This window comes from Psammomys obesus, unplaced genomic scaffold, assembly GCF_907164565.1.
Source record: "Psammomys obesus unplaced genomic scaffold, mPsaObe1.curated_primary_1811, whole genome shotgun sequence".
Taxonomy (NCBI): Eukaryota; Metazoa; Chordata; class Mammalia; order Rodentia; family Muridae; genus Psammomys; species Psammomys obesus.
Genome location: NW_026590187.1, coordinates 26,032 through 48,929, shown reverse-complemented (window position 1 = coordinate 48,929; position 22,898 = coordinate 26,032). Strand labels below are relative to the sequence as shown.

General features: G+C 57.6%; 2 protein-coding genes across 4 annotated transcripts in view; both read right to left on the bottom strand.

The window, feature by feature from the left end:
- Positions 1-1,144, bottom strand: part of LOC129676316 (insulin receptor substrate 2-like) — a 2,571-nt gene extending 1,427 nt beyond the window's left edge. The window contains exon 1 of the mRNA XM_055606669.1: positions 33-1,144. Coding sequence (XP_055462644.1) covers positions 33-431 — 399 coding nt within the window. The 5' untranslated portion in view covers positions 432-1,144. The remainder of the gene's footprint in view (positions 1-32) is intronic.
- Positions 1,145-4,315: 3,171 nt separating this feature from the next.
- Positions 4,316-22,898, bottom strand: part of Agfg2 (ArfGAP with FG repeats 2) — a 25,759-nt gene continuing 7,176 nt past the window's right edge. The window contains exons 2-13 of one of the 3 annotated variants that reach the window (XM_055606663.1): positions 18,130-18,223; positions 17,577-17,692; positions 16,777-16,909; positions 16,008-16,173; positions 14,457-14,585; positions 13,627-13,659; positions 9,551-9,665; positions 9,276-9,358; positions 9,099-9,179; positions 7,753-7,878; positions 6,255-6,340; positions 4,318-5,772 (exon numbers count right to left, since the gene is read on the bottom strand). In XM_055606663.1, the coding sequence (XP_055462638.1) occupies positions 5,719-5,772; positions 6,255-6,340; positions 7,753-7,878; positions 9,099-9,179; positions 9,276-9,358; positions 9,551-9,665; positions 13,627-13,659; positions 14,457-14,585; positions 16,008-16,173; positions 16,777-16,909; positions 17,577-17,692; positions 18,130-18,223 (1,216 nt within the window). In that variant the 3' untranslated portion in view covers positions 4,318-5,718. Of the gene's footprint in view, positions 5,773-6,254; positions 6,341-7,752; positions 7,879-9,098; positions 9,180-9,275; positions 9,359-9,550; positions 9,666-13,626; positions 13,660-14,456; positions 14,586-16,007; positions 16,174-16,776; positions 16,910-17,576; positions 17,693-18,129; positions 18,224-22,898 lie in introns of all 3 variants that reach the window. The other 2 variants (XM_055606665.1, XM_055606664.1) reach the window with 2 other exon arrangements.

Here is a 22,898-nt window from a genome sequence, read left to right as displayed (position 1 = left end):
CCCCACCGTCTCCCCTCCCCCCCCCCCCGAGCCTCACCCATCGCAGCGGCGGTGGCGGCGGCGGCCGCGGCGCGCACCTCCAGCAGGGCGCTGTACCAGGCCTGCTGCTCCGCCTCGCTGGCCGCCGCCACGCCCAGGCTGCTGTCGCTGGTGTACAGCACGATCAGGTGGCGCTGGCGGGCGTCGGCGCGCTTGCTGATGGTGCAGGCCCCCTCCAGGCTGACGGTGCGGCGGGGCCGCGGGGGGCGGCAGCCGCCGGCCAGGAACTTCTTCTCGCTCTCGTAGCACTCCAGGCGCGGCGGGTCGGCGCGCAGCACGAAGAAGCGGCGGCGCTGCGACTTCTGCTTCCGCAGGTGGCCGCAGAGCCGCACGTCAGGCGGGCAGGGCCCGGGCAGCGGCGGGGCCGCGGGGCCCGAACCGGCGGCCGCCATGCCCGGCGGCAGGCAGGGGGCGTCCGCGGAGGGGCTGGACGGCTCGGGCGCGTCGGGACGGGTGCGCCTGGGGACCAGCCTAGCCGCCCCGCGCCCTCCCCAGACGCCAGGGTGCTGCGTCCCGGCGGCCACCCGGACCCCTAGGTGTGAGGGAGGCCCCCCGGCTGGCGTCCCCACCCCTTCCAGGTTAACCCTCCCGTCCGCGGTCCGGAGGCCGGAGCTGGGTCCCGCGCCAACCGGACCGAACTTCCCGGGGGGCGGGGAGCGAGGGGGCGTCTCCGCCAATCAGCTGGCAGGACCTGGGGGTGGAGGAGTGTCGCCGGGGCAGCCCGGGGCACTGGACAGCCGGAAAGCTGGCCGGCGCTCGGCGGCGACGCGCCTAACGGGCCTGCGAGAGGCCCCCGGCCTCTCCTTCCCGCCCAGAGGTGATGCTCCTGCCTCAGTTTCTGAGTTAGCCAGGGCACTCGGCTATGGAGCGCTGGACCGAGCTGACCGGTCCTCAGCGAGCCGGGGCCGGTGGGTGTCCCAGGACAGGGAAGCGGGTAGACTGCTCCCTGGTCACCAACCATACCCACCAGATGGCCCTGAGGGGCACACGGAAGAGGTGGTCACCTTCGTAAGAGAGCCACACGCGCGGTGGCTGGGGCCACGGGGTCCTGCGGCAGATGTCCCGCTGACCCTTCCCTTCCTGAGGGGTTAGGAGGGTGGGGCTGTGAGTCACACGCCGGGAGTGTGCTCGTTGGCCGGTCAACCTCTGGATTCATTCCTCAGGAGCCTTCCCCTTGTTTTGGAGACAGGCTCACTGGCTTGGAACCTGTCCAGTAGGTTGGGTTCGCTGGCCAGCAAGCCCCGGGCGTCTGACTCTACTTCCCCTGCGCTGGGACTACTGTTCGCCCTCCAACGCCCGGCTTTGAAAATCTTTATCATGTGCTCTGTGCAGGCTGCCTGCGTGTGGGGGTCAGAGGACAACCGGAAGCTGGTTCTTGCCTTCCACCTTTGCTGTTGTTGTTTTGTTTTTGAAGGCAGGGGTTTCTCTGTGTAGACCTGGCTGTCCTACAACTCAGATCCGCCTGCCTGTGCCTTCTGAGCGCTGGGATTGAAAGTGTGGGCCTGGCTGGCCGGCGTTCAGGATGCACGCCTCGGGGCCCCCTTTTAATGTCGGCTCCGAGGATCAATCTCAGCCATCTGGTCTCCCCAGCCCCGCGGATGCTCAAGGGGTCGGGAGTGGCCTGGTGCATTCTGTCAGACAAAGCTCGGTTGGCGGACCCAGTGATCCCCCTGTGCTGTGGGGAATCCACAAGGGTAAAGCTGACAGCACAGAGAAGGCCAAGCCACGGGACGATGGTGGGGAGCGCCCCTCTGGTAAGGGACCATCTAACAGGAAAGGAGAAGCAGGCTCAGCCTGCACAGAGGCCGACGGCCCATTTGCGGTCTGGAGCGATCACTCGCAGTCATGAAGCTAGTCTTTCCCCATCCCCCTCAAGTCAGGGTTTCTTCGTGGCTTTGTAGACCAGGCTGGTCTTGAACTCTGAGATCTGCCTGCTGCTGCCTCCCAATGCTGGGATTAAAGGCCTCCAGCACTACGGCCCGCCCAGCTTCAGGCTGGGCGTCTTTGAGTCCCTATTCAAATGCCGCACTGAGCAGGTACCCAATACCAACAGGCGCCACAGGCATGGAGTCTGGAGCCCGAGACAGGCCCCGGGTGCCTCCCAGCCAGCCTGCCCTGCCCAGGGCTGAGGGACTCTCCGTTTAGTTGCTAAGCTCTGGAAGAGGCCCCCCGAGGAGAATGGGATCAGCTGGAGACTGGAGTCCTCAGAAGGCTGGATGTGCGGGTGCATGGCGGTGGCCTCAGCACACCCACGTGAGGGGAGCAGTGGAGACGGCAGGACCTCCAGAAGCTCGCCGGCCTGCCGGCCTGCCGGCCTGGAGTGTGCAATGGTGAGCAAGACTCCTTCTCAAGGGAAGCTGCGCCTTAGCCCCTGGGGGCGGATCTCAAGCTCTCCAGGAAGGCCCTCTTCCTATCTCCTTCCTGTTTCCCTGAACCTGGTCATCTTGCAAACATCTGTCCTGTGAAATCACCTCCGCTGTCAGAGACCGCTCCCAGCACGGCTGTCACCTGTCAACATCGCTGTCACCTCTGCTGTCGGAGACCGCTCCCAACACCGCTGTCACTCAGCCCCGGAGAGCTGGGTAACAGACAAAGCAGGAAGCGGCCAAGGAGCTGGGGTGTGACTGGCTCTGCTGCCTACCAGGAAGAGCCTGGCTTACCTCAGTTGCCATAGCAACAGCTCTGCTCTCCCCGATACCTGAACATATTTTACAGTCTTTCCAAACCCCAGCAGTCCAGGAAGTAGCACATTCGAGGCTTCGCTGGCTTGGTTGGGGCACACTTCTCTAGAAGAATCCTGTTAGCAGGAGTAGGAATCCAGAGTGGGGCTCGTGGTGGTCCCGAGACAGGGTATTCGTGTGTATGCGTGTGCATGCGTGTGTGTGCGCATGCGTGTGTTGGGGGAAAGCAGGAGACAACCAAGCTCTGTGATACGCTCCCCTGGCCGCCCCACCCTGTGGCTCCCAGGTAGAGAAGATTCCAGAAGCTCAGCTCTGGCTTTGTCACCCCCAGAAGCTGCCCGAGACAGCCAGGCGGAGGCTGAGCGCTGTCACCTGCAGAGCATGGCCAGGGCGCTGGCTAGGGCCTGTGCAGACAGAAGGACCTGGCCAGAAGTGTGTGAGCCAAGCGTGTTGTTCCAGCCTGTGTGTGAGCGTACGCACACGCCTGTCTAGTCTGCGGTCAGCTGAGACTCAGGGAGAAAAACAAGCCAGGAAACAAGTCCACCCGTTCAAGTTTCTGCAGACTAGGGGATGTTTCTGCCATTTTTGCCACTGGTCTGGAGAGGGGCCTCAGGAGCCCTCCTTGCCGGGACAGTGTCTTCAGCCCCAGGCTCAGCCGGGTAATGTCTGAGAACCCTGGACAGATTCTCGGCCTGGCCAGAAGACTGGCCAGGGTCTCCGTCAGCGGGCGGCAGGCAGCAACAGCAAGTCCCTGGGGCACGGCAGTGGGACCGGCACACGGCCAAGGACCTCACCTTAGGGCCCCTTAAAGCGAAGGCGATTCGGAGCCAGTGTTCTGTGGGGCTGCAGCTGCCGTGCTCCCAGCTTCAGGCAGAATGGGGTGAGGGGGAAGGGCCAGAGCCCAGACTCCTCTGCCTGGAATGTTGGCCCGGGTGCGTGAAGCCAGGGCTCAATCCCCACAACTGTGTGGTGGCACACCAGGAACCCAGCCAGACCTGGTCATACCGAGTCTGAGGCCAGCCTGGGCTACACAGTGACATGGATCCTGTCTCAAAAACAGCAGCGGCAGAAAGAAAAGGGAGGGGCGGCCTGGCTTGGGGCACATACCTAGAATGTTAGCCTTTGGGAGGCTGAGGCAGCAGGCCTAAGAGTCTAGGGATAGCCTGAGCTATATAGGGAGGCTTGGTGTTGGTGGGAACGAAGTGACACCCACACAGAGACGGGCCAGCTGGGTGGCCTCCTTTCTTCCTCCTCCCAGGAGAGGGAAGGAGGGGTGGGGTTGGGCGAGGCTAGCACAGGAGGGACTGAATCCTTTGCAAGGGAAAGCCAAGCCTGGCTTAGCAAGTAACAAGAGCTAGAGCTCTTTCCAGAGCAATCTATAAAGCCAAGAGACTGATAACCTAATTCCCACATCCCTCTGCTGGTCCCTGTGGACAGCCCAGAGAAATCGCAAGAATGAGGAGTTTAAAGGGTCAGGAGCTCTCTGCTATTTGGAGGGCGGGGCCTCCAGGCCGCGCGGGGTGAGCAGGAGGCCAAGGCCTAGGCCTTTTCCCGCTGGAGGGGAGCATTCGCACAAACAGCCCACACACCTGGCGGCTGACACACCAACCTCGGGAAGGACACCCGGGGGTGTTTACTTAGCAAGTCCACACCCCACCTCCCCAACACCTGCCTCCCAGCCTGCCCCAGGACCACAGTTCCAGCTCAGGACCCTCAGCCACTGAGGGCACACAGTCCAGCTCCGGCTGCAGTCACTTGCCCGGCAGGAGGAGTCATGGCTGTCCTGTTGACTTGTCCAGCTGGCACAAAGACACACAGACCCTTTTTTCTTTCAAATGCAGTCTTTTCCAGCATTACCTTCAAACAAGCTTTGGTGCAGGTATTTGGGGCAGAAGGAGGAATGTGGAGAGAGAAAGCTCCCAGCCAAGTGCAGGCCTTTCGCTGGGAAAGCCCAGGCTCTGGGGCACAGGCCTGTGCCTGTTGTGGACGGCATCAGGACCTGTGGCCGCCCTCCCCCAACCCCTGGGGCTCCAGGCTTGACTAGCCAGGCACAGACAGGGGTTCCTGGATTCTGGGCCGGTGCCCCAACCCTGAGCCACACCCCAGACATTCAGTAGGGAGCTCTAGGTGGGCACCACTAACTATATCCTGAGCCCTCTTATTTTTTAATATTTGTCTTTTTACTTTGAGACAGGGTCCTGCTAAATCGCCCAGACTGTCCTTGAACTCTGTAGCCCAGGCTAGCCTTGAACTTGTGATCCTCCTACCTCAGTACCCCAAGTTCTAGCTAGTGAGAGGTCTGAGAGAGGAAGGGTGGCTGGGGGCATTTAGCTGTCTACACGAGTGTGCATATACGTATGTATAGATAGGCTATATTAGAAAATTCTCTATTTATAAATATAAAACACTGGTATCCAAACATGACACGGCTAACTAAAGTGCTTGACGGGAGCCGGGCACGTGTGTGCTCTGTAGGTGAAACTGCAGCATCCTGAGTACCAGGATGGGGGTGGGGGCTGAGGTGGAGAAAAGTGGGTGTTGCTGAGCCTGGAAAGCAAAAGCATTGGACACCAGAATTTCTCCGTCCTGGAGCTGTCTGGTGGCTTTCAACGCCAGGCCTCATCTTTACCCTACATTCCTGGCCTGGTTTCTGCCAGGGAGGAGGGCGGCTTTGGAAGGCTGGGTGAGGAGGAGCGGCTCCCTGGGGGTGGGGGCTGCTTGCCAGGCCAGCTGACTTCTCTCTCCACAGGCCGGGAGGGGCCATCTTCAGACTCGGCCCCCTCCGGCTTGTCCTGGGTCGCCTGCGGGAGGAAGCTTCGCCTCCAGCACAGAGCAGCCTGACTCATCTGCAACCCCCAGCTGTGTGTCAGCACCTCCCCTGTCCAAGGTCCCTAACCCTGCCTCAGACCCACAGAAATGCCCCACAGGCGAACGGTCGTCAGAGCTCTGGGGGCAGCGGCCCGTGTGGGGAGCGCCCCTTCTTCCTGAGGACACAGTGCTACAAGAACGGGTTTGTGGTTGGAGGCTTGGAGGCCAACGCTGAACATCCAGTCTGAAAGAAACGGCAGAAGGTCAGCAGATTAGGGGGGCAGTGCCAGAGCCAAGGCTTTATGGCAGCGGGCACTGAGGCGGCCTGAGAGCTGGGTGTGGTGGCACAGGCCTGAAATTCCAGCAGTCAGATGGCTGAGGCAGGAGGATCACCAGTTATAGGCCAGCCTGAGCTACATAGTTCGACTCAATCTCAAAATAGGGAAGAGGGGGTGCTGGCTCTTTGGGTAAAAGCACCCACACCAAAAGCTGGTGTGATCACACGGGGCACCCCCCGTGTTGTGGGGACAGAGGGAGGCTACCGGGGCTTGCTAACTCCAGGTTCAGCGAGGGAGCATCTTTCGAAATAATGAAGGTGGAGACTGAAGGGAAGGACATCGGATTGCCCCTCTGGCCTCGGCGGGCACAGGTACACGCACGAGGAGCTCAGCTACACACACTTCACCCTCCTAAGTGATGTGTGCCCAGTGTCAGCGCAGAGCTCACCATGAAAGGATTGGTAGAGATCCCGGCCGGCTGGCTCAGAGGCCTCTGCCCCAGCTTGGAGGTCCCCAAGTCGCCAAAGGAAGAGCCTAGGAAACAAGGACATCGGTTGGCTGTGTCTGTCACCTTCCGGCAGGGTCCGCTTGCTACACCCCAGAAAACCCCGGGGTCCTTCAGTCCTGGGAAGAGAGGTGTCTGCAGCTCGCAGGGTCCCCCTAGTGGCCAGAACGGGGAGACGGCTCTGTGTGGTCAGCACAGGCAACAGGCCGCCTGGAAGTCGTCTAAGGTTCAAGCAAGAACCGGAACCAGCTGAAAAAACACCCTTAACATATTCGGGCCTGGAGGTGGTGGCGCAGACTTTTAATTCACGCAAGGCCAACCTGGTCCACAGTGGTCCAGGACAGTGTGGGCTATGTAGAGAGACGCTGTAGGAAACACAGGGTTTCCTCGTATGGCCCTGGCTGTTCTGGAACTCCCTCTGTAGAGCAGGCTGGCCTCGAACTCAGAGCTCTGCCTGCCTTTGTCTGGAGGGCTGGGGTTAAAGGTGAGCACCACCGCTGCTGGCTCATGCAGATTAAAGAAGACGAACTTTAAATCTGTGTGTGTGTGTGTGTGTGCACGTGCGCGTGTGCCCCGCTCCCTCAGAGGCTCTGCCTTGGGTTCCTGGCACCCACACTGGCTGCTCACACACCATACTGCAGAGCCACAGCTCTATCGTCCCTGTCGGTTTCAGCACACTTTAACGGCCAAAGCCGGTGGCAGAGACCTGTGATCCCAGCCCGGCAGGCCGAGGTGGGAGGGTCATAAATTCCAGGCTAGCCTGGGCTGGGGGGCTGGCAAGGTGGGTCAGTAGCTGCCAAGCCCCACAACCGGAGCGTGATTCCCAGGCCCCACACGGCAAGTTGTCCTGACCCTCACTGCAGTGTCGTGACGTGTTCACCCCTCACACACAGAACAACTGCTAAACCAGACCAGCCCAGGCCAAGGCCGGAGGAGGCTCGGTTATGAACACAGGCCACTCTTCCGGAGGACCCAGGCTCAGATCCCAGCGCCCACACGGGGCTCCGGCCCTCCGCTGCTCCGCTCCAGGGGCTCTGACGGCCTCTCCGGGTTCCGTGGGCGCTGCCCTCGGGAGCAGACAGCACCCTGGCAAACCCGGCACATGTGAAATGAAGGTGCCCTTGGAAAGGCTACGGAGAGAGGGCAGCGTGTGGAGAAGGTGCCCTTCTCACTTCCCGTCCCGGGAATGGCGTCAGGCCACTCCTGCCTGCCAGAGCTCCCTCTCTGCCCTTTTCTCTGTGAGATGTCCAGCAAGACCTTGAACTTGTCCTCCGTAGCTGGGTCGGTGTGCACGCCTCCCGTGTAAAGGCTGCCATTTACATAAAGCGAATGAGCATCTGTGAAGTTCCGTGGGGGGGGGGGGGCACAGGTCACACTTGGCACTCCGGGGGCCCTGTGCATACGTGCAGAGGGGTACGGGGGTCATTCCCAGTCCTCTTACCGTTCTGTTCAGTCAGCCCGGCCTGCGAGGGGAACGTCGGTGCAGGGAAGGTGCTGGCGAAGGCCCCGGGAGGCGGCGCTGGCTGGAGGAGGCCAGGCCCGACACCGCCCATCCCGAAGCCAGGCCCTGTGCAGCGCAAGACAGAGGCGAGCTTCAGGCAGGTGAGCTGGCCTGTTGCCCTCGGTCCCCAATGCGAGAAACGGGTTGGTTTCCCCACAGGGGAAGGGCCTTGGCTGAAGCCGTAGAGCCGGTCAGCTTTTGAGAGCCCTGAGCCGGTGACGCCCTACACTCCAGGCTCACGGGGTGCAGTCTTGTGACGCCCACAGAACCAGCGTGTAGACAGTGGGGGGCTCTGCCCATCTCATTCTCCTCTGCCCCTGCCCCCAGTTCCCATGGTAAACTGGGTGTGGTGGCACACGCCTGCGTTCCCAGCAAGGCAGGCAGAACTTTGAACTCTCTGTGAGTTCAAAGAGCCCAGGACAGCCAAGGCTACACAGAGAAACTGTCAACACTCCCCTCCAAAAAAACAAAAAAGGGACAGGGCCTCAGCCCAAGTTGTCCTTGAACTGCTGACCTTCTCACCTCTACCTTCCTGGTGCTGGATGACACACCTGTGCCGTCACACCCAATTCCACTCTTTCATCCCTAAGTGAGCGTGGTACCCCTCACAGGGCCACTGTGAGGGCTGGCAGGCATGAGTCACCTGGCCGGCCACTCAGCTCTAGGTGGGTGGCCTTGGTTTCCTGGCCCGAGACTCCACAGAAATAAAGGGATATGGGGACATGAGTTTGGGGGCCAGTGGCAAGGGACTTCGGGGCCCTGCTAGTGACTAGCACAGGGGGTTAGGACCCGGTCACGATGCCCTGGGCAGCTTAGGCTCGGAGCTGCTCAGGGATGAGGACAGCGGCTGGAAAGAGGAGCACCAGCGCGCCGACAGCCCCTCAGAACTCATCTGCGCGTGCCTCTCCTCCTCCTCCCTCTTCCCCACCACCTTCCTCCTCTCTCCCTCTCTCTCCTCTCCTTCCTTTTTTAACTTTTGTCTTTTTTGGGACACTCGAGTCTCACTATGTAGACCAGGCTGGCCTAGTCATCACTGGGGGCCTGTCCTTGAACCTGTTGGGGTCCTCTTTCTTAGGCAGGTGGCATGTCACCATGCCTGACCTGTGTCCTTTTCCTACACAACTCTGTTATGATGTGGGTACTTCTCTTTTTAGCCTTCCATTTCAGGTTGGTAGATCGGCAGGTGGAGGTAGCCTAGGCTACTGAGCGGGCAGTAGTGAGGAGCAATGGGCTCCTGACTCCTCTCTGGGTAGTGAGAGACACAGAAGCCAGTTCTGGGGACTTACCTGAGGCTAGACCATTGGGCTGGAATGGATTGGTAGAAGGCAGCTGGGGTTGGGCAGGGGTAGCGAAGGGGTTGGTGAAGGCTGCTCACGGGAGGAAGAGAAGTTGGAGAAAAAAGATGGTCTGAGTCCCCTCAATCTTGGGGTGCCTCCCCCACCGCCCCCACGGGTCGGACTCACCTCCAAAGGCGAGCCCCGCATTGCTGCTAGCTCCTGGCACAGCCGACTGCAGTGCGGGTACCTGGCTGGGCATCGCGAAAACACTGTGGCACAGGGAAAGAGATAGGAATGGCATCTTCCAGGAAGGGCAGAGCAAGAGGGCAAAGGCAAGCTTGCTGTGTTCGTTACCCAAGGTTAGCCCAAGAAGCCAAGGGAGACAAGAGAGTCACAAGGCGCTGTCAGCTGGGGAAAACGCCAGCAACCTTCAGGCTACTGACATCCTCGCCAGGACCCACCTGCCAGGGAGACCTCCAGCAGGCATCCTGGGTCCCAGGAGGCCACCCACGTCCGAAAGGCCGCCGGGCTGACTGGCAAGAGGTGCGATGCCAAACACGGACACCTGGCTGCCCCCTGGACGAGATAAAGCCGGGAGGGGGGGTTGAGACTTGGGGGGAAGGGGAGGCGGATGGGCGCGCAAGGTGGAGGAGTGGAATGGTGACAGGCCAGGCTCCTCCTGGACTCAGCCGCTGATTCCCCATGAGGGGAGGCTCCCGAAGACTCTGGGTAAGGCGACAAGGCCTCATCTTGCCTTCTGCCTTCACGCTGTAGTCTGATGTGTGCATCCTACACGGACTCCTGTCTCTTCAGCAGAGGTGGCATTCCTCTTTCCGTCCGTCTTTACTTGAGGCAGGCTCTCAGCATGCAGCCCAGGCTGGCTTTGAACCCTGCTCTGTCCTCTTACCTCAACCTCCCAGGTGTGGGATTTCAGTTATGCCTGGAATCCGGCTAGGGCCAATGTAGTGCTCTGTGGACACTGTACGAGGAAGCTACGTTCCTAGCTTTTTGTTGTTTTATTTGAGACAGGGTTTCTCTGTGTAGCCTTGGCTGTCCTGGTAGATGGCCTTGAACACACCTGGGATTACTGGCTGCTCCTAATTAGTCAGGCACGGTGGCACTTTAACCCCAGCACAGGCAGGGGCAGGAGGATCTCTGAGTTCGAGGCCAGCCTGGTCTACAAGTGAGTTCCGGGACAGCAAGGGCTACACAGAGAGACCCTGTCTCAAAAGAAACTCATTTATTAATTGTGCTAAGAGTTGACTCCAGGCTCAGCACGGGGGCCATCACACAGTCTCCTCCTTTCTCCCCCTCTGCCCAGTGCTGCTGGGTAGGGAACCCAGGAACTCGTGCGCACTAGGCTAGGCCTCTGCCACGAGCCACTCCTGCTCGCTTGCTTCTGGCTTCTTCCAGTGCCCCAACGCTGCAGTCTGTGCTTTCTACATAGGCTCAGGCCGGTAGGCCTTCGCAGCTAGTGCCTCTGCCATGAACTACCATGACGGCCGCCGTCCACGCTTCCGGCCACAGGGTGCACGGCGTGTGGATGCGGGCCGTGCCCTCTGCCTGCCTACGAGAACTCGGGCTCCAGAGCTGATGCAGGCTGTGGGTCCCCACGCCCCGGCTTCTTCCTATCTGGACCGCTGGCCGGGCTCACACTTCTGCAGTGCTTCCCTGCCGGCACTAGAGGGCAGAGCCAAGCTTGAACTGAGGTCACCCACAGGGCGGCAGTTTAGTGTTTACTTATCAGTTCTTTGCAGAGGGGTGTGCGGGGAGGCCAGGGGATTTGCTACAGCGGTTCTCTTGTTCCACCACGTGGGTTCCAGGGGTCAAACACAGGGCATCAGTCTTGGCAGCACAAGGCCTTGCCCACTGATCCTCTCGCTGGCTCCAGGAAGCTGCGGCTCCCCGGACACTCCTCCCTCACACAACCTGGCCAAGGGTTAATGGCCGCTCAGAACCTCTCAGGTCTATGGAGCGTGTCTCCCTGCGTGTTCGGGGGCAGAATGCCGTGCCTCGAGAGCGCTGGGCAGGCACTCCACCACCGAGCGACACGCTCGCCGAGCAGCCAAGTGCACGGTGGACAACACCCCCCACTGTGGGGAATAAGGTTAGGATGCGGCCTGTCGATCCAGACCCAGGGCCTCAGGAAGGCAGTGAGGCTTTTCTCAGGATAGACACCAGCTCTACCTGGGGTGAAACCCATCTGGCTACAGGCAGGCATCCCTCGGCTCTTCCCCACGGTGTCTTTCCAGACAGCGTCTCACGAGGTGGAGGCTGGCCTCAAAGCCCCCATGTAACTGATGACCTGAAGCTCCTGACCCCGCTGCCTTCCCTAACCTGAGCGGCAGGATGCCAGGCTTGGCCTCCTGTGCCTGATTTACGTAGTGATAAGGACCAAACCCTGAGATCTGGGCAGCCTAGGCAAGCGACTAACTACAAATAAATACTAAAATATTAAAAACTGGCATTAACTCAGTGGCAGGCTCTTTGATCACCTCCCCCTGGGGGGCTGCAGCCTTGCCAGGCCACAGAGGAAGATGATGCAGCCAGTCCTGATGAGACCTGATAGGCCGGGGTCAGAGGACCTTCCCTATCAGTGGACTGGGGGAGGGGCATGGGGGAAGAGGGAGGAAGGGTAGGACCGGGAGGAGACGAGGGAGGGGGCCACAGCTGGGAAACAAAGTGAATAAACTGTAATAAATGATACTAATAAAAAAAGGTCAGATGAAGAAAAAAATTAAAAACCTTCGAAGTAAAAAATGTTTACTTCTATGAGCACTTTGCTTGCACAAATATGTGTGTACCGTGTATGTGCCTGGTATGCACACAGGCCAGAAGAGGGGAGGGCGTCAGATCCCCTAGAGCTGTAGTTGCGGACGGCTGTGAGCCACCATGTGGGCTCCAGGAATTGAACCTGGGTCCTCGAGAAGAGAAGCTGGCGCCCTTAGCCACTGCTGCACCTCTCGCGGCAAACAGGCGGAATCACTATTTGTTGGAATTTTAGAAGTTTGTGTCCTAGTTCGTATCAACATGAAGTCATCATGTCTGGAGGAAAATACATTCTGGGGTTGTAGGGCTTGGCTCCGCGGTTAGCACAGCGCCTGCTGTTGCTGCAGAGGGCCTGGCTTGGTCCCAGCACCCACGCGGTGGTTCGCAGGCACAGGGCTCCAGCTGCAGGGTGTCAGTGACATGTTCCGGTCTGCACACGTGGGCACATGTGTTTGCAGGCCCCAACCCCCCCCACATGTAAAAATAACCAGTTCCTCAGGTCAGCCTCAGCGGCTCCCTCGGTCTCAGGAGGGAGGAGAATGCAGGCTCTCACTCAGCTGGCCTCTGAAATTCTCACCGTGCTGGGCAGGGCACCGTGGCGCAAGCCTGTGTCCCCAGCGCTCAGGAGGCAGAGGCAGGCGGATCACTGAGTTCAAGGCCAGCCCGATCTACACAATGAGTCCAGGACAGCCAGGGCTACACAGAGAAACCCTGTCTGAAAACAAGAAAGAAAAAAAAAACACTAAAAAAATTCTCAGGTGTCTCTCTATGTCAGTGCTTTGTCAGGCTCACACCTTTAAGCACACGTTCGCAGGACTTCTGTATGGACTTTATCGTAAGTGCTGCTTTTACAGTTCTGCTTACTATCGTATACCCGAGTGCAAGGGCCCGGTGGGGCTCAGAGGACCATTTTCCTCAGCTGGTTCTTTTCTTCCACTGGGTGAGTTTCGGGCTTGGAGTGATAGTGAGGATTGGCAGCAAAATAGGCCACCATGTCAACCTAGATTTTAACTTTTATTGTTAGAAAATAGTGAAGGCTTGAGGGCTGAGAGACTTTAAGACCACTGTGTGCAACTTGGCGAGACCCTGTTCCGAGCTAAGCATGGTGAGGGATACAGCTCAGTAGTAAAGCACTTGCCTAGACTCCTCGTGAGTAACTTGGAGCATGACTAGCAGTAGAGCCCCAGCCTAGAATCCCCCAGTGAGGGGCTGGGTGTGGCTCAGTGGTCACCTGCCTAGAGTCCCCAGTGAGGAGTGGGGGTGGCTCAGTGGTCACCTGCCTAGAGTTCCCCAGTGAGGAGTGGGGGTGGCCCAGTGGTGGAGTCATTACCTGAGGCTGATGTTTACTTCCCAGTACCACAGAATCAGTCAATCAATAAAAACCAAAACAACCCTGCAGTTCTCAGGAGCACAGCGGGAAGCTATGGGTAGAGTCAGAAAATCTTAGTTCTGCCATTCTGTGTTGCACAATTAGATAATTTGGTATACAATCCTGTATTTTTTTTTTTTTTTTTTAATTCTGGTGATGGAATCCAGACTCATTTCTTCTAATCACAGACTTTACTATGTGAATCACACCCTGGTTCCATTTTATTTTACCGGGTCTCACTATGTAGCCCTCATTGGCCTGGTACCCACACTGTAGACCAGGCTGGCCTCGAACTCACACCCAAGTGCTAGAATTAGAGGCGTGCGCCACCATGCCCAGCTACATTTTACGGACTTCAGAGGACCCTGAGTAGGCTGAAGGCTGCAAAGAAGGACTCACCGAAGCTGTAACTTCCAGTTAGCATCCGATTGGCTGCCCACGAGGGTGGAGAAGAGAAGGGGAGGGCAGAGGAAGGGAAAGAGTATGAGTCACTGGCTTGTCCCTAGAAATCTGGTCTCTCCAGCCCTTCAGCTGCCAACTCCTGCTGCCCAGAACAACCAACACAAGAGAGGCAGGGCTGTGCAGACTGATGTCTGGGGGCTTCGGAAAGACCCGAAGGCTTAAAAGGGACCTCAGAGTGGAAAAAACAACACCCAGTTTTAAAGACCTTTGATCTTGAAGGGTGGGTACAGACGCCTGGGGAGTACCTTGAACTTGACCTGGCCACTTGACCCTTTGGGGCAGGATATTACAGACAATAAGAACAGGATGCACACATTTTTATAGACGAGGCCTCCAGCATTTTCAGTCAGAATTTTCTGTGTGGGTCGGAGAAGCAGTGGCTTAGTGGGTACAAGCCTGAAGACCTGAGCTCAATCCCCAGGACCCACAGTGCAAGGGCCCACTCATGAGAGCGGCCTTCCGACCTCTGCGTGACAGTCATGGCCGCCCAGGCCTGCCAGAGATGTGTAATTACAGAAAATGAAAGATTTTTAAAAACAGAAAATTGTCCTGGGGTAGACTCCATGCCGATATTCTAGCAATTTTCCTCATGTGAAAACTGGCTCACAGTGGCCCCTGTCCGGGCCCGGCAGGCCCCACACCGGTCACCCTTCAGGAGGAGTGGTTTGCTATGCCTCCGTTACCGTCACTCAGTGGGGATGTGGAGGAAGGAGGGTGATGTACGGACAGCTGATGAAGAGAGGCTGGGAACAGGGAAGGCAGTTTACCTGCAGGCGCTGGCTGGGCCTGGAACGGGGCCTGGGCCGATGCAGGGAGGCTTCCGAAGGCAGCAGAGCCAGGGCTGCTGCTGAAGGCATCAAAGTTGGCGAAGCCGCCATGGGAAGGAGCCTGGGCCCCTGCGGAGGGAATACGTGAAGGAAATGCACGTCAGCCAGATGTCTCGGCTTTCTTTCGCCCACGTGACCCAGGCTAACATCATTCATCCAGGGGAACCGCAACTGACAAAGCACTACAGAAGACATGGTAGTGCACGCTTTAGTCCCAGCACGAGGAGGCAGCGGCGGGCAGCTCGCTGCGAGTTCAAGGCCAGCCTGGTATATATAGTGAGTCCCATCCAGCCAAGGCTGTTTGAGAGAGAGACGGAGGGAGGGAGGGAGGGAGGGACAGAGAGCGTGCTCCTCCCCTCTCTTTTTAGGCAAGCCCCTTGGAGCACTCTCTTGGCTGATATGGGAGGCCTAGCACAAGAACGGCAGTGCCATCCCTGAGCACTGGGTTCAGGATGGTCCAGGGCTGTAAGTTCCAGGCCAGCCAGAGCGTCACCATGAGACCTTGTCTCAAAAACTGAAACCAAGACAAGACAGCAGGCTGAGCTAGCCATGAGGAACGGTCTGCACGCAGCGTTCCTCCGTGGTCGGCTTCAGTTCCTGACTTCTTTCAAGGGGCCTGTGAACCAGGATATAGAAGCCAATTTAACCGCCCCCCAACTGGCTCTGCTGACTGTTCTATCCACCAACAGAAAGCTAACTGAGCCAAGTGGGATGGTTCACACAGTGTCCCCGGGAGGCTGGAGTGAGATCATGAGTTTGAGACCAGCCTGCACTACACAGCTGCGTGGCCCTGTCTCCAAGACAGACAGACCCCCCTCCCCCCGAAGGCAGTTTTGTCCCCAGAACCCATGTCATGTGCTCATATCACCGGCAGGGGAGACGAGCGTTACTCCTCTGACACTGGCCAGCCAGCCTGGCATACGTGGCAAGTTCCTCGCCAGCTAGAAACTGGTTTTTGTTTGTTTTAATTAAAAAGGTCGGCGCTGAAGAGCGCTGGTTCTCAAAGAGGACCGTGGTCCGATGGCCAGCGTTTGTGCGGTGGCTCACGGCTATCTGGACCTTCAGTTTCCGGGGATACAAAACCCTCTTCTGCCCTCTCTGGGCACCAGGCTTGCACGTGGTACACAGACATACATAACACATAAAACATTCAAACACATAAAGCAAGTGAATCTAAAGAAAAACAGTACAAAGAAAAACAACGTGGCTGGTGCCCAAGGAGTAAAGGTGGGGATGGCTCCTTGGCTCTTTAATGGTCTTAGCCTCCCGAGTATGGGGCTCACAGGCAGGCAGTGCCAGGCTGGCTTCGCAGGGACAATCCAATGAGCTCTGGGACTGGGAAGGGCTGCCGGGAGCCCACTGCCACCCTGCATGGCTCAGCTCCCAAATACAAGCCACGCTGTTCCTTGACCGGCTGTGGCGGCCACAGAGGTCAGGCGCCTCTGCAGCACTGAACTCGGGGTGGGCAGGCTCCCAGGCCAGGGCGCTTACCTCCGAAGCCTGGGAAGGCGGTGAAGGCTGGCGCGGCCGGCGGGGCAGCAAACGGGTCTCCGCCGATGTCGGCCAGCAGGTCAGTGCTGGCTTTCTTGGCAGCGGAGTGGGAGGGCGGCTGGGAGCTCCGGGCCTGGGCTGTGTGGGCCGGAGGCTGGCTGACGGGCTTGGAGAGAATGGTGGCGACACTTAGCACCCCATGCGTGACCCTGGTCCCCGGGGGCCTCCGAGGCTGCCCCAGCAGTTAAACGGAGAGGCAAAGTAAGCTGTCTTCAGCGGAGAGGGCTCCCGAGCACAGGCCGCCTGGCGCAGGCCCAGGAAGCACACAGAGCGAACCTGAGATGTCCGCGCTGTGCCCACGGAGCCCAGCGGCTACTCTCTGCGGCTTGCTCTTTTTTTTTCCTTTCTGAGATAGGGTGTCTCTGTGTAGCCCTGGTTGTCCTGGTCTCACTCTGTAGCCGAGGCTGGCCTTGAACTCACAGAGATCCACTTGCCTCTGCCTCCCGAGGCCAGTGCCATCACCAGCTCAACTCTACTAGTGGAAGCGCTGTCCTGGCTCCTTAGAGGGGAGGGTCAAGACTGGGGTCATTACTCCGACCTCCCAAAGGACGGCTTTTCACTAAGGCCCAGGGTGTCCAGTCTGCGGGAGGCACACACGGCTGAGAAGCATCTGCCCGCTTGTAAATGCGGGGACCTGACATAGGACGCCGGCCCTGTTCCACACACCCCAGATCTTGGCGGAAACGTGGGGACCAGGTCCCAGGCTCACCTGGGCAGCATCAGTGGGAGGTTCTCCCAGAAGCGAGCGCATGGGCTTCCCTTCCGGGGCGGAGCCCTGGGCGGGGGTAGAGACTCCGCCTTTGCTGTAGGCTGGCCCCTTGACTTGCTCTGGGGGGACATACCTAGAAGAAAGAACAGTTATGCTGGGAAAACACAAGCTAAGGGCCAGTGTTCTTGCTTCTTTACCAGTTCCCTTGCCGGAGTAAAAAGAATTTAGTGAGCTGGGCAGTGGTGGCGCATGCCTTGAGTTCCAGCGCTTGGGAGGCAGAGGCAGGTGGATTGCTGTGAGCTCGAGGACAGCCAGGGCTACACAGAGAAACCCTGTCCACATCCCCAACCCCTCACTGCAGAGTTAATAACTCATAACAAGTTCCTCGTGTCAATTTCTTATTTCATTGTTTTGAGACAGGCTCTCATGTAGCCCAGGTTTGCCCAGAACTCACTCAAGGGCAGCCAAGGATAACCCCGAATTGTTCTTCATTCCTTCCTTCTTTCCTGCCTTTCTTTTTTTTGTTTCTTGTGTAGCCCTGGCTGTCCTGGACTGGCTATGTAGACCTGCCTGCCCCTGCCTCCCGCAGGCCTCCCGAATGCTGGGATTACAGGCATGAACTGATATGCTCAGTTTCAATTTGTTACTTTGAAGTCAGAATCTAGCACCAATTGAATGTGGGAGCCAGGGTGAGGAAAAGATTCCCTCGAAGCCTCGTCTTAGAGAAATGCCAACAATGCTTTGCAAATGGGATTTCTGGACAGAGAGCCTCGGACATGTGTCTCTTTCTTGCTCCTTACCATCTTTTTTTCTCATATTTTTCTTGGAGAAACTCCTTCACCTTCTGAGGGTCCCTGGAATCTGGCATCAAGGACGTCCGAGCATCAAAAAGGCCCATCCAGATCTTCCGGCAGACCTGAAGGGGCAGAGCCGGGGAGCACGCTGAGCGTGAATGGCGCTGTCAGCGTGCCTCTCCTTAAAGACCAGAGAGAGTCTGCTATGCCCGGACAGTGTGTGCGTGGGCGGTCCACACGCACCTGCACGTCACACACAATCCCTGCCCCACAGCGTATAGTCGACCAGGTCAGGCCTTATAAATACACAGTATGCTAAAAATATGAAGAGATTTGTCCCCACCCCCCAAAAAAGTATCGGGGGCCACAAGATGACCTGAGCTGGATCCCTAGGACCCAGGTGGTCAAAGACATGCTCATACTCTCTCTCTCTCAAATAGATAGATAGATAGATAGGTAGGTAGGTAGATAGATTGGGTTTTTCAATCATCATGACGCAAGCTTTGCCAGCAAGTGGCACAGACTGAGCCGGATACTTTCTCCCTTGGCGGCTGCTCACCTCGTTTCCACGAGATTGGAGGAACAGAACTTCAGGCTCAGTGAAAGTTGTCATGGAGATGGACTTGACTCGATGAGGGGGGTTCAGGCCTCTCCTGCAGGGCAGAGACAGAGGTGAGCTGTCGAAGCTGCACATGTGCAGTGAGTGAGGAGAAAGAAAACAGCAACACATGAGGCGGTCTGAGTTAGGACCCAGGGCTGGGGTGTGGCTCAGTGGTCACCTGCCTAGAATCCCCCAGTGAGGGGGTGGGTGTGGCTCAGTGGTAGAGCCCCTGCCTAGAATCCCCCAGTGAGGGGCTGGGGTGTGGGTCAGTGGTAGAGCCCCTGCCTAGAGTCCCCCAGTGAGGGGCTGGGGTCTGGCTCAGTGGTAGAGCACCTGCCTAGAATCCCCCAGTGAGGGGCTGGGGTGTGGCTCAGTGGTAGAGCACCTGCCTAGAATCCCCCAGTGAGGGGCTAGGGTGTGGCTCAGTGGTAGAGCACCTGCCTAGAATCCCCCAGTGAGGGGCTGGGGTGTGGCTCAGTGGTTGAGCACCTGCCTAGAATCCCCCAGTGAGGGGCTGGGGTGTAGCTCAGTGGTCACCTGCCTAGAATTCCCCAGTGAGGGGCTGGGTGTGGTTTATCAGTTGGAAATTGGTTGGCTTAGCACACAAAAGACCCTGATTTCTATCCCCAATACTGGAAACAAAACAAAACAAAACAAAGAAACAAAACACCACCACCACCAGGAAAGGTCTGCTAAGGTCCAGCAAGATGGTTTAGGGGCTTGCCATAGTTTGCTCTGATCTGAAGACCTGAAACCTACAGGACAGAAGGGGAGAAATGATCCCTGCCTGCAAATTCTTGTTTGACCTCCATGTGGACTACACCACTTGTGCCCCATATATTAAATAAATGCAATAAAGTTTAAAAAATCCCTACTAAAAGCCAATTCATAGTATCAGGAAAAATGTAAATGAGTATATTCTGGAGACCTCAAGTGAGAGACAAACAGGCTGTGATCCTGCCGATGATTTCAGAGGAGGCAGAGGCTGTCGCCCAGACACCTCCTCTAGGCTGCCTCAGATCCTGTCCAGTGCCCGCCCGCAGGCGAGGGTGACCTCTGGAAGCTGCCACACACAGCCACGTCCCAATTCCTACTGTTATTCTAGATCTGTGGAGGCGCATCGGCAGGCATGAGGCACGGCAGAACGGGGACCCTTGACCAACACTGATGACAAGAGCTAGGCTGTGCGGGGCAGAGTCGGCATCCGGCATCCGGCTGCCTCCATCCCATAACGGAGGGGTGGAGCTGTGAGTGGGAACCGAGAGCAACCCTCCTTCAGGAAGCCATATCCGGAAAAAGAAACATCCCAGGCACTCTCCTTCCGAGATCTTGTGATACAGCAGGAAGCGAGAGGAAAGAAGTTCCGCCAGGAGACGGAATTGCACGTGCTCAGCCATGCTGTTGTGCTTGCTCCGTTAACTCCCTGGAGAGCCAGGTCTGCCCAGACACCTGTCCTTCTAGGGAGGGGTGGTGCGAATGGGAAACCAGAGGCTCAGCTAGTTGGGGGCTTCGTGGGTTCCCTCTCCTAAATTAAATGTATTCATACGTGCTCACTGTGGGCACACTGCAGTGGTGTGGAAGTCAGAGTACAACCTTCCGAGCTCAGTGTCCCCTTCCACCATGCGTCGTCGGTCTCAGTGGCAAATGCCTTCCCCACCGAACCATCTCCCCAGCCCCCAGGGACGCCTGCTTTATATTTTACATTTCATTCTGGTCTATAGACCTATTGCCCTCATCTTAAAACAAAACCAGCCAAGCCAAAACAAACAAATTGGGCCAGGATCTGGGAAACCACAGGTTCACGCAGACTCTGATACCGAGGCCTCTCTGGCTCTGGGTAGGGGCTAGGTCGAATGTTTGTATGAGCCCTGGGGTTGGTCCCCAACACCGCGTAAACCAAGTCTGGTGCTAGATACTTGCAATCACAGCTCTGGGGATGTGGAAGAGGCTATCCTTGGCTATAGAGCCAAGTTCAAGGACAGCCAGAAACATGAGATCCTGTCTCGGAAGAACAAACGAATAAAAATATGGAGCTGGGGGATGCTCAGTGGTTTAGAACATTGGTTGCTCCTGCAGAGGGCCTGGGCTGGATTCTTAGCAACCACATGGTGGGTCACAACCATCTCCAGTTCCAGGGGGTCCAGTGCCCCTTCTGGCCTCAGGTAGCACTAGGCTCACAGGGTACATACATATGGAGGCAGAATACCCTCACATGTAAGATAATAAAATGTTTAAGTGAGAAGGACACACTCACATTCACCGGTGCACACACAGCACAAAGGGACCCCTGCCACGCCTGGAAGGACGGCAGAGGCTGTGCTGGCATAAGTGAGGCAGAGAGTGGAGAAGGGGAAGACGCCCAGACACAGAGCAAGCTGTGGCGGCTCCTGGTGATAAACTGCTCATTATGGGATCTTGGCGAAGGCTGGGGCCCAGGAGGTACAGATGAGGTCATTTCCAGCCTTTCTGCCACTGGACTTTTGAGTAAGGACTCTCCAAATGCCCTTACAAAATGACAAGCAGTGCCTAAGAGGATGACGTCTAAGGGAAGATGAGAGGGAAGCAGACAGCAAACAACAGCTCTTAAAAAGGATCTGTCCGAGTCCGCTGGGATTGGGTTTCCCCAGGAATCTGGTTTTTCTCTGAGAGACTGATTGCTCACTGAAGACTTGATTTGGTTTGGTTTTAAATTTTGAGCCAGCCTGCTTCCTCCCCTTGTTCTGGAGACAGGGTCTCATAGAGTCCAGGTTGGCCTTGAACTTGCTACGTGGTTGAGGGTGACCTTGAACTCCCAACCCCCTGCCTCCACTTCCCAAGCACTGGGATTCTAAGTGTTGGAGACCCTGTCCCTTTGTCCACAGTGCTGAGAGTTCAACGCTTACCAACGGAGCTATAACCCAGCCACTGTAGTGTCTGAGGAATGACACTCTAGGTCATTCCTCAGACACTGGCAACAGAAGCACGCGCGCGCGCGCGCACACACACACACACACACACACACACAGAGGGCGGGGACTCAGGCCTTCTCATTGCAGTGATGCCATCCAGCCAGGCACTTGATGGATTAGGGAGAATGATTCAGGATGTTAGCAGTGGGGAAGGAAGAGAGCTGGCCAGGTCATGGGAACGGTGAAATGTATTATGTTTACATTAGAAAAACAGCTTCTGAACCGATCACAGGGAGGCCACTGACATTTCCTGAAAGGACAACCAGGAAGTGTTAGCAATTGTAAACACAGCGGCCTTCCTCATTAAGGGGGAGGGCGGGGAGGGAGGAGGCGAGGGAGTGGGCTGCGCACAGCAGCTCTTCTGCCTGAGCAGGGAACCGGAGGGGCGCTGTGGGAGGGGAGGGTGAAGGCCAAGCCGGATGGAAAACCACAGGCCCCTTGAGTGCCTGTGAAGGGAACAGGGTGTCTCTGAGATACAGGAGAGAGAGCACACAGCTCTGACCTTGGTGTTGGGCTGGACTGTGAACAGCCACAGCCAGTGGGGGGCGGGGCACGGAGGCCTGCCGAGAGGAGAGGAGGCTGCGGCGGGAAGGGGGCCTGGGTGCAGGGCCCACGAGTCAGGCGACGCCTCTGTGAATCATGCGGAGGCTGAGCACACAGACACACAACCTCCCCTGCCAGCCGGCTGAGAGAATGGCCTAGGTGTTTTGCACTTAGCTGGGTCCAGTCCAGGGTCATGTGAGTTCCACGGTCACGTGATGGGCCAGATGTGACTCACTAGGCCGGAATGAAACGGACCCAACCCTCTGGCTTGCACCCAGTGTCCCCAACAAAACTCAGACTCTCCCCACACCCCTAAATGAGGAGGCACTGCCCATGCCAGGCAGACTCTAAGAGATGGAATTTACTTGCCCAGCCTGAACAGGGCAGTGGCTCTGAACTAAACAGTCAATGTGTGTGGTGTGTGCACAGGCGCGCCAGTAGGGAGGCTGGAGAAAGGCATTACCGGTCTGCCCATCACTTCCCACCTTATTCCCCTGAGGCTGAACCTGGGGCTAGGCTGGCAGCCAGCAAACCCCAGCAATCCCCCTGCCTCCACCTCTCACATCAGTTACGTGTACTGTCTAGCTTTTAGCACTCGTACTGGGGATCCGAGCTTAGAGCTCTTACCCATAGGGCGACTCTGCAGCCCCAGGAGGAAACAAGAGAAAGCAAACTGATTGTTATGGCTTAAGCCTTTAAGCCGGTGTTACCTGTACTCGTTCCTCTCCCTCCCTATTCTTTCTGAAACAGGTAGCCTAGGCTGGACCTTGAGCTTGCTCTACAGCCGAGGATGGCAGTGGACTCTCGATTCTCCTGCCTCCACCTCCCCAATGCTGGGATTATACGCATGCACCACCAAGCCCAATTTATGAGATACTGGTGACCAATCTCTGCAGGCTAGACAAGTACTGTACCAGAAGCCCCCCCCCCCCCCCAGCGCGCTCCCTCCCTCCTCTCCTCCTCCTCCCTCCCCCAGGCTCCTAACAGCAGGAAACCCTCTGCAGCCCTCTCTCTGCACAGGCAACTTCTTGCATGTACAAGCAGTCTCCCTGGTCTCTCCCCTCCTCCCCTTTGACTTCATTAAACACACCTTGCCACACCTCATCACTCTCACACTGGCCTACATTTTTGTTTCTGTCTCAATCCGTGGAAGCACCAACCCCGCTGAGGCTGAGATAAGAAGGTTCCGTCAGTGGAAAAGGCCGACAGTGGAAAACAGCAGTTCACCGGGCTTCT